The sequence below is a fragment of the Coffea arabica genome, chromosome 7e, assembly GCF_036785885.1.
Source record: "Coffea arabica cultivar ET-39 chromosome 7e, Coffea Arabica ET-39 HiFi, whole genome shotgun sequence".
NCBI classification, from domain to species: Eukaryota; Viridiplantae; Streptophyta; class Magnoliopsida; order Gentianales; family Rubiaceae; genus Coffea; species Coffea arabica.
Genome location: NC_092323.1, coordinates 34,435,415 through 34,450,815, shown reverse-complemented (window position 1 = coordinate 34,450,815; position 15,401 = coordinate 34,435,415). Strand labels below are relative to the sequence as shown.

The 15,401-nt window shown below is 37.4% G+C and overlaps 2 protein-coding genes and 1 long non-coding RNA gene across 3 annotated transcripts; 1 reads left to right on the top strand and 2 right to left on the bottom strand.

Moving 5' to 3' along the window:
* Positions 1-2,274: 2,274 nt before the first annotated feature.
* LOC113700808 (uncharacterized) lies at positions 2,275-2,613 on the bottom strand. Its single transcript, XM_027221247.1, has one exon. The coding sequence runs from the start codon at positions 2,611-2,613 to the stop codon at positions 2,275-2,277; it is 339 nt and encodes a 112-aa protein (XP_027077048.1).
* Positions 2,614-4,547: 1,934 nt separating this feature from the next.
* LOC140011339 (uncharacterized) lies at positions 4,548-5,714 on the bottom strand. The gene is made up of 2 exons (XM_072060131.1): positions 5,154-5,714; positions 4,548-4,847 (listed from the first exon to the last, which is right to left on the bottom strand). Exons 1-2 carry the CDS (start codon positions 5,712-5,714, stop codon positions 4,548-4,550), a joined length of 861 nt encoding a protein of 286 aa, XP_071916232.1.
* A 1,856-nt stretch (positions 5,715-7,570) lies between these two features.
* On the top strand, positions 7,571-10,161 carry LOC140010957 (uncharacterized). The gene is made up of 3 exons (XR_011818157.1): positions 7,571-7,775; positions 9,225-9,287; positions 9,967-10,161. It is a non-coding gene; the product is annotated as an uncharacterized lncRNA (long non-coding RNA).
* Positions 10,162-15,401: the final 5,240 nt, after the last annotated feature.

Genomic DNA, 15,401 nt, shown 5'->3' with positions numbered 1-15,401 from the left:
ATTTTGAGATGAGTGTGTACGTTACCCCACTCGTTCTATTTCAAACGAAATTATATTCATATTGTGCTATGTGAATTCATATTCGACTTGTACATAGTAATGTGGATGTGATTCGTATTTGTGATTCGTACATGTCATTCGTATTTGTGATTCGTACGTGTGATTCGTATTTGTGATTTTTATTTGGAATCGTCGATTTGAACGTTGCTCATCGACCACTGAACGATTGTAAGTACCACACCAATTTGGTGGGAGGTACCTCTCGAGTCGTCTCAGTACCCTAAACCTCTGAACGATAGCTAGTACCACACCGATTCGGGTGGGAGGTACCTCTCGAATCGTCTCAGAACCATTAAGCATTCTAAGTCGATTGGAGCGGTGTCTCATCGACCTCTGGACGATAGTAAGTACCACACCGATCCGGGTGGGAGGTACCTCTCGAATCGTCCCAGAACTATAAACTGAACGATAGTAAGTACCATACCGATCCGGATGGGAGGTACCTCTTGAATCGTCCCAGAACTATAAACTGAACGATAGTAAGTATCACACCAATTTGGGTGGGAGGTACCTCTCATAGTCTCAGAAACATACATGGAATACGTGAAAGGCTACGAACTCAATTACCTACCCGGGGGACGGGGTGTCGTCCCGAAAAGGTATTTAAAATTGAACTTGGACAAAATAAGAAATCATTAGCTCCGGAGAGTTTCTGCATCATACTCAAGGGTGTTTATTATAAATTGTGAAATTCCTTGAATGTTATAGTTGTCACTATTGTGTAAGTGCTATTACTATTGAATAACTTGCTTTGCATGTTTTCTTGGCCTCACGAGTGTCCGCTCACTCCGTTAGATTTGTTTTTCCTTAACAGGAGCTGAAATGGGAGGAATTCTGGAGAAGCTTACTTGATGCTTCACTTGATTAGAATTGTGAATGTATTTGTTTAGAATTTAATTTTGGAAGCTGTATATTTTGGGAATGTAAAGTAATTGGGTAGATTATGATATAAGACTTGAATATTTATTGAGGAATTGACCTTCCTTTATATTTTTGACTTTTAGTACTGATTGATTATTCTTAAGTTTGAATTGAATTTGTACCGAGTCCTGGCGAGAGTTGAGCAGGCGTCCCGCAGATACCCTTGGGTTCGCCCTTGGGAGAAGTGGGGGCGTCACAGTTACACTTCAATCCATAAAGTCACGCTGACAAAGTGTAAGTTCACTGGCATAGATTAAGAGATAATTACTCATCAACATGATTAAATGCCTATGACCGACACTAATTAGAATCATCCCGTCAACATAAAATTATCCTATCATTTTAAGGTATATTGATTACTTTTATGCAAGATGTAGACCATCTCATTTTAGGGTGTTACAAACATATGATGAACACTACCTATCATTCTAAATGATAATGTAGTATATCTTTTTCTAAAGTTATACCTAGGGCTGCAAGTTGACCAAACTACTTAATTAGAGCTTGTGAATAGCTTAATCAACTATTTGACTTGAGCTCGATAGTGACCAAACTGGAGTCAAACTCAAGCTTCTCAATAATATGTGCGAGTTCAGCTTGAGAGAGAGAGATACACATTAGTTTTTATATTTATTAGTGCAAAATGTCAACTATATCCTTTACTTAAAATCATATATAAAATATTAATTTTTATTACGTGAGTTTGATTGAACTCGATTAAACTAAATTAAGCTTGATTAGAATCAAATTCAAGCTCAAACTTGAGTAAGGTGATTGAAGTTGAGCTTAAACTAGAGCTCAAATAATAAAAATTTGACAAGCTTGGTTACTTTAATTCAATTTGGGGCTCGAGTAGCACACTACTCGAACTCGACTCAACCCGAATGCACCCCTAGTTATACCTCTAGTCTTCATAGATACACCTTAATATTAGAATGTTAGACCAACAAAGTGTAAGTTGATTAGCATAGCGGAGGAGATGCATATTCCTTGACGAGATTAAGTGCATGTTACTAGATTTTGGTAGCAATTGACAAACATCAATCCATGGGACTTAATTTTTTTTCCCAACAAACGTCAACATTTTATAGATATCAACACTTGATAATACAAGAGCTAATCACAAAAAGGGGTGACTACTCCCATATCTTTTCTAACTAAATCTATTAGCCATATTAGGAAGGAGTTTTCCCATTCAACATTTCTAATCAACTAGACAGTAAATTGAGCCAGAGATTGGCTACAGCCATTTCCATCCCTGGGAATAAAAGAAAATTTGCAACAGTCGAAATCCTATCTCAAGTCATCAATGTCCTCCAGGACTGTTTCTATGCTACTGTCCTGAACATTGCTTGTGTTAATTTGGTCTACAACACTTTTGCAGTCTGTTTGGACTTCTATATTTGTCCATCCTGCATCTTTTGCCATTTCAAGTGCACTTCTTATAGCTAGTGCTTCCTCTTTGCCTGCTTCTCTTCTCTTGCATTCAGTGATTCCTTTTGCTTCCACTATCATTCTGCACCAGTTCCTAGCTATTATCCCCAGTCCTGTTCTTACCATTCTAGCTAATAATGCTGCATCAATGTTTATTTTGATCACAGCTTCTTTAGGTGGTTCCCAACCACATTGCATCTATCTGTCCAAATCTGAGAAGGCATTTGTCCTTGCACCTGTTTCAGTTTCAGTTTCATACTCAATCCATTCCTGCTGTGCTTTATCCACAATCAGTTTTGCATTCAAGTTCTCACTATGAAATGTCATCCTGTTTCTAGCCTTCCAGATTTGCCATAAGATATTGACCGTAAGCTTTATCCTATCCAGTCCTTGCTCCTAGTCAGCTGATTGCATCACTGCATCCCACCATCTCCATATGTTACTTTGTAGCTCAGTTATCCCTTCCTACCTAACAGGAGCTATCTTCCACACCATTTGGGCCTTTAGACAGAAGAAAAAGATGTGCTCAATGGTCTCAGTTTCCTCACCACAGCAGCTGCACAGGCTAATTCCTTTCCCTATTCTCTTATAGATGGCTTCATTAACTGGAAAGCTATTGTGCAGGCATCTCCATAAGAAATGTTTCAGCTTCATCTTCAGGTTAAGGCTCCATAGTGTTTTCCACACAGTGTGTTTTCTGATTTCCCAGCTAGTTTCTGAGCCAGGTTCCTACCTTCGACTCTGAGGTACACCTTCCAATTTTGCTACAGCATATCCTGACTTCACTGTATACATACCAGATTTGTTATGTTTCCAGTAAAGTCTGTCCTTTCTTCTATATAAACTGAGGGGAATGCTAGTTATGTGCTCCATATCCTATGCACTGAACCATTTTTCCAAACAAGCTGCCTTCCATTTCCTTCCCTCTATCAATTCATTAACAAAACTCAATTGGCATTCCTCAGGCATTGTTGTTGTTACTCTTCCATTTTCTGTGCCAGGGATCCATCTATCCTACCAAATCTTCACTGTCCTCCCATCTCCCACTCTTTTCCATAGTCCCTTCTGTAATAGCTCATCTCCCTTGTGGATACTTTTCCAACACCAAGAGGCAGAATTGGGAGGTTCCTTCTCTAGCCACTCTTCCCCTTTCATATATTTAGCTTTCAGTACCCTGCTTACTAACAAATTTGGAGTTGTAATCATTCTCCACATTTGTTTTGCAAGCAGAGCTAAATTAAAAGCTTCCAGATCTCTAAAACCCAATCCCCCTTTCTCTTTAACTTCTGATAGCTTACTCTATTTAACCCAGTGAATCTTGATTTCCTTGTCCCCACCCCCCCTACCAGAATCTGGCAATTCTAGCACTTATCTTCTTACACAGTCCTTTGGGTAATTTAAAGCATGACATAATATACGTTGGCATTGCCATGAGTACTGATTTGATCAATACCTCTAACTGAGTGTCTTCTGTTTCCACCCTTGCATCTTACTGTTTATTTTGCTTTTCAGATATCCAAACATCTGATTCTTTGACCTCCCTATAGTCATTGGTAAGCCTAGATATTTTCCATTGTGTGCCTCCCTCATGCTATCCAATGCATCACTGATCTCCACTCTTGTCTGGTTTGCAATGTTCCTGCTGAAAAACATTGCAGATTTGTCAAAATTGACTACTTGTCCTGATGCTTGTCCATACTACTGGAGGATCTCCTTCACCTTCATTGCTTCCTGCTTACTTGCTTTGCAGCATAGTAGTGAATCATCTACAAAGAACAAGTGAGAAACCATAGGGCTATCTTTACAGACTTTTGTGCCAATTACTTCATTTCCGTCCACAGTTTTCTTGATTAAGTTAGATAGCCCTTCCGTACAGATGATAAACAGATAAGAAGATAAAGGATTTCCTTGCCGTATTCCTCTAGCAGGCCTTATATATCCCATCTTTTATCCATTCAGATTAAACGAATATGAAACCGTGGAAATACAAGCCATGATCCATTTAACAAAAGTAGGGCAAAATCCCATGTGCATCATTAGTCTCCCTAAGAAATTCCATTCCACCCTATCATATGCCTTAGACATGTCTAGCTTTAGTGTCATGAAGCCTACTTTGCCTGTCCTCTTATTTTTCAGAAAATGCAAAATTTATGAGCAATAATAACATTATCCAAAATTTGTCTCCCCGGGACAAAAGCAGATTGAGAGGGGCTAATGCAGTGCTTTAGAACTTTTTTCAATCTATTAGCCAGTACTTTTGAAATGGTTTTATACAACACCGTGCACAAGCTAATGGGTCTGAAATTAGTCAAGAGCACTAGATTGTCAACTTTTGGAATCAAAGATATGATGGTCTCATTAACAGTTCTAAGCAAATTCCCAGTATGAAAGAAACTACTAATGGCATTGACAACATCATCCTTAATAATGTTCTAGTAGTTTTGAAAGAACAATGGGGACATACCATCTACTCTTGGGGCTTTGTTAGGGAACGTAGAGAAAAGAGCTTACTGAATTTCAGCCTCATCCACATGTTTAATCAACTATTCATTCATTAGATTGGAAATAGTACGAGGTATTCCCTGTAGAACCTCATCAAATTCCTTAGGATTTGTAGAAGTGAAGAGTTCCCTATAGTGCTTGCACAATTCTTCTTCAATTTCCTAGTCACTTCTGCACCAGTCCCCATTCAACTTTTGTAGCAGACTAATCCTGTTCCTTTTCCTTTTGGTCATTACACTTATGTGGAAAAATGCTATATTCTTGTCCCCTTCTTTAAGCCATCTGCTTCTTGACTTCTGACTCCAAAACCGCTCCTCATCCTTGTAAGCTTTACTTAGCTGCCTTTTCAAGCATGCAATGTCTCCTCTGTTGCATGGATCACCTCCCTCTCTTGCTACTTTCGATTTCTCCTTTATCTCTTGGATCTTTACTTTTGCATTACTTCTCACTCTTTTGTTCCATTCAATCAGGGCTAATCTGCACTCCTTTATGCTTCTGACAACTCTATACATCCATGAACCATGTTGTTCTAATCCCCATGCTTTTTTTATTATTGTATCTGATTCTTTATCCTTGGCCCATCTCTGATCGAAGTAGAACCTTCTCTTCACTCTTATTTTTTGTGGATTTGTGTCCAGTATCAGAAGGCAGTGATCAGATGTTTGCTTTTCAACGTGTTCATAAGTTGCTTTTTCAAATTTCTGCACCCAGCTTACACTTCCCAAACATCTGTCCAATCTCTCCCTTATTTCTCCCTCCCTCTCCCAAGTATTGCTCCATGTCCATGGTACCCCCATAAACCCTATATCCACAAGCTCATTCCCTTTAATGAAGTTATTGAAGTGCCTAAAACTTCCCTCTAGCCTCTCTCTCCCTCCCTATTTTTCCTCATTGGAACATATATCATTAAAATCCCCCACTAGCACCCAGGTCTCCCACCAGTCCCTCTTTTTTTCCTCAATAACCTTCCACTGTTGTTTTCTAACACTTTCCTCTGTACTTGCATAGATTCCTATCAGCCACCAGTGGCTATTATTCATCTGATCTAACATGCATGCTCGCTTCTATATACCAGTCAGTACCATTCACTTCCTGCAAACACGCTCATCCTTCCAGAATAGGGTTAGTCCCCTTGCTCTCCCCTTTGAGCTCATCACAAAGCTGTTCTCAAATCTAATTCTTTTTTGTACCTGTTTCATAAACTTTTTCAGGTTTTTTGTTTCACTCAAAAAACTATGCTAGGAGAGTGGAGGTTTAAAACCTCCTTCAGCTGGGGAATTGTCAAGGGGCCTCCCACACCTCGACAATTCCACACCACAACCTTCATTGAAAAGGTGGAGGCATTTCGGGGCTAGCCTCTAATTCCGCTATGTGATAACCAGCAGAATTGTCCAATTTCATTACCTTTTGCCTAGGAGCTTCTGTTGTATCCTCTTCCATTAGGTTTAGGTCTTGCTGGGATTCCAGTAGTTTTCTCTTCTCTCCTTGCCCCCCAGCATTTTCTCTGTCTGTAATATCTCTTAATAGGGTTCGCCTGGTTCTTAGGATTTTTCTGCATTGCTTCTTGTCCCTTTACATGCTGCTACATGCTAATGTCTGAGATTTATTAGCCACTATTTCACTCCCTTGAAGTGCTATAATTCCTTTATCAGTCCTGTTTGGCAGTTCTTTGTCTAAAATTTCTTCTATGGCCATGTCTGTAATACCCCAACTTTTAGGATATTGTGGTTTCTCTATTTTATTTTTGTTTTAAGACATTGTTTTGTTTTAAAGATTAGAAACCCTACTTGTACTCAAAACCCTAGTTTTACTTGTGACTAACAGGTTTTCTTAAATCTCTCATATTTTAGTCGAAACCCTAATGTTAATCTATGGAATTATAAAATCCCTTATATTTTTCTTAAAATGCCCTTTTATTTGGCATTTATTACTTTTTAAAAGCCTTACTACTCATTCACCCCACAATAAGTGCAAACAAACATAGAATCAAGGGTTTTTCTGTTTGTTTTCTTGTTAGCGTAAATTAGGGTTTTTACATCTTTTCGTGGTATGATTACTCGGTACGGAGTGTGTACTAAATTTGGTAGTTAAGAGTGAGTTTTAGATTAAAAAAAATGTGTGATTAGAAGTGTTAATAATAAGTGAGTGAATCATAAGTGAAAATACTAGTACGGGCAAGTTAAGGAAAAACAGCTTGAACCGACTCGCGCCGTTTGTACAGGTCAAAGGCATCGCTTGACTAATACTTTCTTCTCTAATTTTCTTATTTTTCTTTCATTTATCCTTCCCTAATAATTATCCTAGTGTGGATGAAATTATTGACCAAACAAAAGGGATAGACTAAGACTTGATTAAGACTAAGCTATTATTTTTCTCTTGTTGACAATGACAAGCCACAAAGTTTGACTAAGAATTGATCAAGACTAAGATATCATTCCATCACCATTTTTCCTCCATTTATTGCTTGTCTTGGCCGAATGTTGCAAGGAGAAAAAGAGAGATATTTTGGTCTAATTTTGGACATTATTTCTTGCCTTCACAAGTGTCAAATTAACTACCTCACTTTTGACCAAGACTTCTTTAGTCTTTATCTTAGAATTTTGGACTAAAACTCCCCTCATTGTTTGTTTCTCTTGGCCGAACCTCCTCTCAAGAGAAAGGAGAGAGCAAACTCCATTTACAACCCAAAAACCTTGCTTGATATTTGAGTTTTATTCCAACCTTCCAAAACAATCCACAAAAAATTGATTTTAAAGTAGGAGGAGGAGCTTTGGTGGAGAGTTTTTGGAGGAAGAAATTTTTGGTAGAGTACTTGGGAAAGAAAGCTCTTGAGTTGCTTGTTATCTTGGGGTTTTGAGGTAAAATTTCTAGAAAACATATCTTTTTACTTGACTCTTGAGATTCATTCAAGATAAGGTATGATTAAGGCTAAAAGAAGCATGGTTATGAAAGATTTTATGGTTTTGGCTAGGGTAGCATGTAGTTTCCAGCTTTAATGTTCAATTTCAAGCCTTGATATGCATTTTCCAACCATGAGATGAACTTGATAGTTTTGATATGAGATGGTTTAACTTTGATGTGAACTTTTAAGGTTTGGTATATGGTTTTCTAGCTTTGGTTGAAATTTCCAGCTTTAGTTCTAGAATTCCAGCTTTAGTAGAGAAAGTTCCAGCATGGATAGTGATGAATCTGCCCTGTTCTGACCTGCTTAGTTCGTCTATGTTACAGGCCGAATTAGGCTTAGGTCGAAACATGAAAGTTGTAGAAAATGGTATTTTATAGTTGCCTGTAAAATTTCAACTCAATCCGAGTACTGTATCACCTGAAATGACAAAAATACCCTTGACTGCCATAGGTAGAGTTTTGCGGACAGTTTTGACATTTCATCATTCTGGCTTCATTTTTTCACCTTGATCCGTATTAAATCAGCAGTTGGCCAAAACATAAAAGTTGTAGTCTTATGTTTTAGCTTTCCAAGGCATCTGAAAACGCCTCAATCGGACTTGTGTAGCCTGAGTTATTATCATTTGAACCCAGTGCTCTTATCCAACTTGACAGTGAAATTCTGGTTCTGTAATCTGTAAATTAGACCTGGATAAACTGTGAACCGAGCTGAGTTGTCTTCATGAAAATTGTAGTCTTTTGTCTTATTTTGAAACGGTATAAACTGTACTCCAATCCTATCAGTATAGCTTTGGTTGTGACCGATACGCTAACAGACGTCAAACCTATCATTTTGTTCTTTACCTTAAACCTTATTTCCGGTCACTTTTCTAGCTTGGTTCTGTAATGGAATGACTTTTAGCCTATTGAACGGATATTGTAATGAGATTATTTGTGGGTGATTTTGGGGGCTGATTGAGGAAAATAATTAAGCCATAAATGGCTGGAAAATAGATAAATACAAAGAGCATGCTGCCCAAATTTGCACTCGAGGGCTAGGTAGATGTACTCGCGACTTGAGTAAAGGTTGAGGATGAAACTAACTTGAATCATCTAAGGTATTCAAGTCTTCTTTATTAGAGGTATATAAGTTAGAATCTGTCCGTAACTTGTACCCTTGGAAAAATGAAATTTACGACTAATAGAAATACATTTTCTTCGTTTCTTCGACTCAAATGGAGATTTCAAAGTTTTACGAGCGAGCATAAGTTTTACAAATATTTTACTCATGTCCTTTGGTTTAATGTACTTTTTTCACTTCCAAAACTATACTTATACTTTGTACTAGTAGTTATTCAGATTTTCTTTGGTTTACCTAAACTTTGGATGGTTTAACTGTAATATTTTCTCTTGGTTATTATTAGGGTTCCTTGGTGATTGAGGGCATTATCCGGAAGGAAACTTCGGACGTTATTTTACTTAAATAGGTGAGTGTTCTTTGTACGTTATGTTTTCAATGACTATGTGAATTGTTGTGATTATGTGACTATTTGTGAATGTTGGATTAAATGTTAAATGTTTTCAATGATTTCTTAGAAATGAATTTTGCTAGGCGAGTGTGTACTTTATCGCACTCGACCTAAATGAATGTGAAATTTGCAATGATTAAATGATTAAATGTTTAAATACTACTTGTACATGAATGTAAGCCTTTGGCTGAACTGGGCCCTTGCCCTTCATTGCCGATCGACTCGAGCCAAAAGCGGACTCGAGCCAAAAGCGGACTCGGTCGGGCGATTGGTGACCCTGGGTTAATATTTGGTATACTCGAGTATGACCACGAAGTCTGGTGGAGACTGGCCAGTGTCTAGTATGGGGAAAATGAAATGAATGAATGAATGGCAAGAACAATGGAGGGGTTTTCACTTACAAATGAAATTATTTTTAATGCTGGAGGAATAAGGAAATTGTTGGTGGAATGAATGAACGAAGGGCTCCATGTGAGCATGTATCCTTTTAATGAATGTATTATCATTACTTTATATTGTAAATGTTTTCTGGATTACTTGTTATTACATGATTAATGTCCTTATTTAATTACTTGGCTATGTGTATGGAACCTCACTGGGCTTTTAGCTCATTTCGTTAGCTTTGTTTTCTTTACAGGGGATGCGAGCGAGGGCGTGAGTCTTGTGCAGGCTAGCTTGATCTAGTTTTTTTGAAATTTTATTTTTTTATTGTTCTCATGCTAGTGCTTGAATAAGGTTGGATGTAGTACGAACTTAAAGCTTTCGTTCTAATTGGGAGTGTATTTTTGTTTGAGATGGATATGAATGTAAGTATATGTTTCAAGTTTGGGAATTGTTTTTTGCTTAGTCTCGAGGTTATATCTTATTTCACTTGATGAGAGCGATCGAGTCCTGGCGAGAGTTGAGCAGGCGGTCCGCCAAACTCTTTGGTTCGCCTTAGGGGAAGGTGGGGCTGTCACAATGTCTTCTGTTTGTTGGTCCTCTACTCTGCTATTTCCATTTCCCTATTCCACAATTACCTTCCTATTCTCTATTTTTCCCCCCTCCACTCTGCAATTTTCCTCCTCACATTTTCTATCAATTTTTTCCCCCTTTTCCACCTCCTTCTTCTGATCATTGTTTTCTCTTAGGATTTCTCTCCACTTCCTTTCAATCTCATTTTTCCTCTGGTCCTTATCTTTATTCTCCTTGTCGCTTCCTTTACATCTCTGTCCATCCCTATTCTCAAACCCTTGACTGTGTTGTTGCTCAGCTACTGCCTCGGTCACGCTGTTCCCTTTAGTTATCGCCACTAGGCACTGATTATCCTCTTTACTAGACCCTTTCCAGGCTCTCAGTGGTGATACCATTATGTTCCCCGCGCGTATCCATGCACCAAACTGTCCTTCCTTGGTATTTTGTCTCTCACTCCTTTCCCCAGTACAGGATTTATCCCCATGCCCTATAAACCCGCAGTTATAACAGAAATTCAAGCACCTCTCATATCTAAACTCAACCCATGTATTTGCTCCATCCATTTTCACAGAAGTTCCTCTCAGTAGAGGTCGGAGAACATCTACTTCTGCAAAAATCTTCATATGTCTCCCTTCTTTCCCCCCTCCCGGTGGGACTATCACTTCCCTCACAAAGCTAAATAATTTCCCCAACTTGAACCCCACTGCTCTACACATCCAGTGGACAGGAAGATTCTAGATTTGTATCCACAGGTGAGTAAACCTAAAATGGTTGGAGTTCCGTTCGCACCCAGCTCTCCATTCCTTTACTACAAGGATCTAGTTATCCATTATCTACGAGCCTCCTTGCAAGATTTTTCCTCGGTCCTCTTCTCTTTCCAGTTGAAACTGAAATATATTTGGTCCTAACTCCGTCACAATCATGTTTCTTGGGTAACCCCAGGCATGGTTGGTAAAGTTTTTCACTCCTGTGAAATTTGCCACCTTTTCTCCTATTAACTTACCTACTAGGCTTCCGCTACAATCCTGAACTCCCTTCTTGATATCTTCACTACTGAGATCTATTCCTCCCAGCTCTGTTTCAGATAGATCAAACTTCCTAAACGCACGCTCTAGTGCTTCTTCCATCCTTCCAGAATTCCAGAAACTGCTTGAGTTACCTTGGCACTATTTCTCGTCTTAGAATTACAGATCGATTAAACCTGCAGAAAAGAAAAAACTACACTGAATTAGTTGAAATAACTAACTCTAAAAACTACCCAGAACACCATATAGAATATTGGTTCACCCCGATCTAATGCTACCACACTCAGATGCAACTTAACAACCTAAAACACAAACGGATAACTCCTTCCTTCCTAAGTTTAAAGGATCATGGTTTCTTTCACACGCAGAACAGAATGTGTAGCTCAAAGAACAAATCTTTTGATGCTAAGCGATGAGCCTTGTAAGTGAAACAATGAAGGTAGAGTCTATGCTTTTTGGTTTTGAAAGTTCAAAAGCTCTCTAAGGTTTAGGTTGCCGTTAAATTTTGAAGACTCCCATACAAGGGAGGTTAGCTCTCATAGTAGAGAGAGAGGCTCTCATAGTAGAGAGAGAGTCGCTGCTAGAAAGTATACTATGACTTGCCAACATCCATAGGACTTAATGTCTTTAGAAATATCAACGTTTGAGACTACTTTTGCCTCATCCAAACTTATGTAACTATAAGTTTCCTTGCCCCCAAATCTTTGGGACCAAAACTGAATCTTTAGTAACCATCGAAATTCAGCCAACATGAATCATCAGTCCAATGGTTTTGAATTTTCATATCGAATTTGAATGCACACATTTCAATTTGGTATAATATGTCCAAATTAAGGTGTAACTATGCTCAAATGTGGTATAACGATTATCCAGAATCAGTTACAAATTTGAGGCACTGGTATTTACACGCCATAATAGGCATATATATCTTGAGTGCCATGCAAATGAGAATCAGTTGCAATGCGACATGCCGACATCCTTAACACATACATCAAACACCACGAAAATTGGCATCGGTTGCAATGACACAGGGCAATAGGCATACTTTAGACTCTTCTCCCTCGTTCACAGGCGCCTCTTTATATCCGCTCGTATGCATCCCAGTTTGTGTGCTCCTCCTGCTTGTTTCACCATCAAGTCATACATCTTGGTATTGATATACCTACGTCTTCTGCAACTTTGGCTTCAATTGCTTGCGCCTCATTTACATTTCTCTGTGATACCATCAAGTACCGACATTCTGGGAGAGTAGCCGGTGATTTTGTTCCACAACAAAATTTGAAACCACATACTTGTTCGATTTAATATTCAAGATGATACCCATTGAACCATATCCTATTTTAGTTTCTGCCCGGAGCTTTTCAGTCTATATGTCCCGTGCATCTGCTCGTGTTTTACCTTTTTTGCTGCACATGAACCTCCTTTCACACACTAATGCCCGTAGCTGTAGCATAAGAATTGTCAAAACTTGAAGGCATCTTCTTCTGAGTCAAACGATATACGCAACCTTGGAATGCTGCAACTAAACTACTGCATCCCCTTGTCCTCGCCAAACTCCATCTCCCTAATTTATAAATAAATATAAAGTGGTCAATGCTCCTTTTATTTCCAAGTGCATTGTTACCATTCTCTTAAGTTCGACTATCAAAGATATTTATACAGTTCATCTTACACGAAATAACTGTTCATTTACACTTAACCACTGCAAATTTACACCATGTCACTACACCTCTACAAATGATTTCTAAACTAACTTTTATTTAGTTCTCATTACGCCCCATTTTTTTCTTAACTCTCAATTCACTGGACAGTAGTTGTCTATTTAAAAAAGGGCACACAAAAGGGATCAATCTTTGCTAGAATATGATTATCTTTTATTAATCTTGCAGCATTACACACAGTATCTACCATATTACACTTTGTCCCTATACATTAATCCAATTGCCAATTGTCCTACACTAGAAATTGGCAAACCAAACGTGCATACAACAACATGCTCTGCATTCACTATTTCATACCACTAAAATGGTCATAGAATTTTTTTATCAGTCTACCATCCTCAATTGGAATTTTACTGATGCACAAATACATAACCCAAGCATAGTAATCTACCATCCTCAATTGCAATTTTTCTCAGTTAATGCTTGTAGATTATACATCTCCATTGATAGTCCAGCTTGGCACCATTAATTAATCTTACTGATTTTTTAATATACAAAGAAAAAATAATGGCAGATTGAATTTCAAATATTTTAATTGAATGTTTCAGATACATTGACTGAATAAGGGAGAAAGGTATATGATCCAGGGAACGAGTATGATCTGTTCTTGGACTTTCTAGATCAAGCTTCTGTCCTTTGTTTGGAAGTTCAATTTCATTATTTTGAAGTTAAATTTCATAACTTGCTTTCAATTGTTTCCTCCATTTTTTAACAATTTGACGAAAGAAGGGCAGAAAAAGAGAAATATTTTGCACATTCCAATGGAGACATGGAAGAAGAACAAATCGAAAGACAAGAAGAGCTATATCTCACACAATTGGAACTAATTTTTGGGAACTTTGTCTCTGAAAATATGGGGGTTTTTCATGTCTTCAATTTGAGAAGGATTCCGTGCACAGAGGAAAACGGAATGCCAATGGCGTTCCTTATTTTTTGTCTATTTTTTGTTTTCTTTTTCCATATGAAGACAAGTGGTTTTGGTGGTAAACTTAAATTGCTTGTGTGTTATCACCTTGTCCATTGATCTTTACCTTTTAATCCTGGCCATGAACTTGTTCGAAATGGAACTTGCAAGGTTGCGCTGCCTCTATTGTCAATCATATTCTAGTTCCCATAACAACGAGTTCTCCTCTCTGTGTAACATGCTGTCCAAACTTATATTAGCAAGTAATATCTATTACTATAATATAAAATTGTGTTTCTTCCTTTTTTGTGATGTCAAATATACCCTTAATAATTAGATTTTCCATTTGCCAATTATGAGCAGTCACAATCATATTCATATGACAAGTTTTCAATTCATGCCATTCCTCACCCGCCAAATACTGCACAATAGCCACAATTCTATTCAAAATGCAATTCCTCAACTTTTCCCAATTTTATCCCCGCATCAGAAGTCATAGCTAACATAAATTATAATATATATAATCATATTTCTTCCTCTTTTTGTGATGCCAAAATTAGATTTCTCATATTGAGTACCCACAATTAATCTTATTCATACTACATGTTTCTTAATTCATGCCATTTCCTCATCTGCCAAATACTACACAATAGCCACAATCATATTGAAACTACAATTCTTCAATTTTTGCCAATTTTATTAGCACATCAAAAGTCACAGCTAACATAAACCGTATAATATGGAACACTCCTCCAACCACCATAAGACTAAGGGTGCGTTTGATAAAATTGAAATCTAAAAATTAAAGTTTGAAATCTGAAATTTGCAATCTGAATCCATTAAGTTATTGAATTGTTAAGTATTAAATCTAATATATTTGAGTGCATACCATATTCAGTGATAAGTGAATAACTTATTACTTAATTTTAGGAGCAAACCTAGCAAATTCAGTGTCAATTAATTAATTCAAATATTCAATTTTTAGTTATCAAATGGTCTAAATATGTTATGATCTGAATCCATTAAATTAAAGTGTTGAATTGGGTTATCAAACAGGGTCTAAGTATAACTAATTTTAATTTCTTGACTATCTACTTGTGCTTCAGTTTCTCTCAAGTGAGAAGGAAATTCCTTCTCGCAACAAAACTTTGTTAATACCAAATCTTGGAACACGATCTGATCAATTTTGTGCTATGGCCAGTGACATCTCAAACGTTTTTATTGTAAATAATTTCTAAATTTCAGATGCCTCATTTGTCTTGATGATTTTGATTTTTTTTTGTTCTAATTTTATGCTTGAATATCATAACTTAATCATGTTGAGCATTTACAATTACAGAATTAAATTATTTTTGGATTTTAAGTTTTACAAATTTAATGTGGTTTAACAAAAGTCGTACATTTTTTAAAATATTTCTTTCTCCTTTTTTTTCTTTTTTGCTTGGTAAAAAGCAATTTCTTGAGGAAT

Bases quoted from the DNA above. Each gene is read 5' to 3' on its own strand.
- LOC113700808 (XM_027221247.1), bottom strand. From the start codon at position 2,613: ATGCAATGTGGTTGGGAACCACCTAAAGAAGCTGTGATCAAAATAAAC.
- LOC140011339 (XM_072060131.1), bottom strand. From the start codon at position 5,714: ATGGGGGTACCATGGACATGGAGCAATACTTGGGAGAGGGAGGGAGAA. The intron at 4,848-5,153 runs GTAATGACCAAA...CAAAACTACTAG, and splicing joins TAGCATTTTTCCACATAAGT to AACATTATTAAGGATGATGT.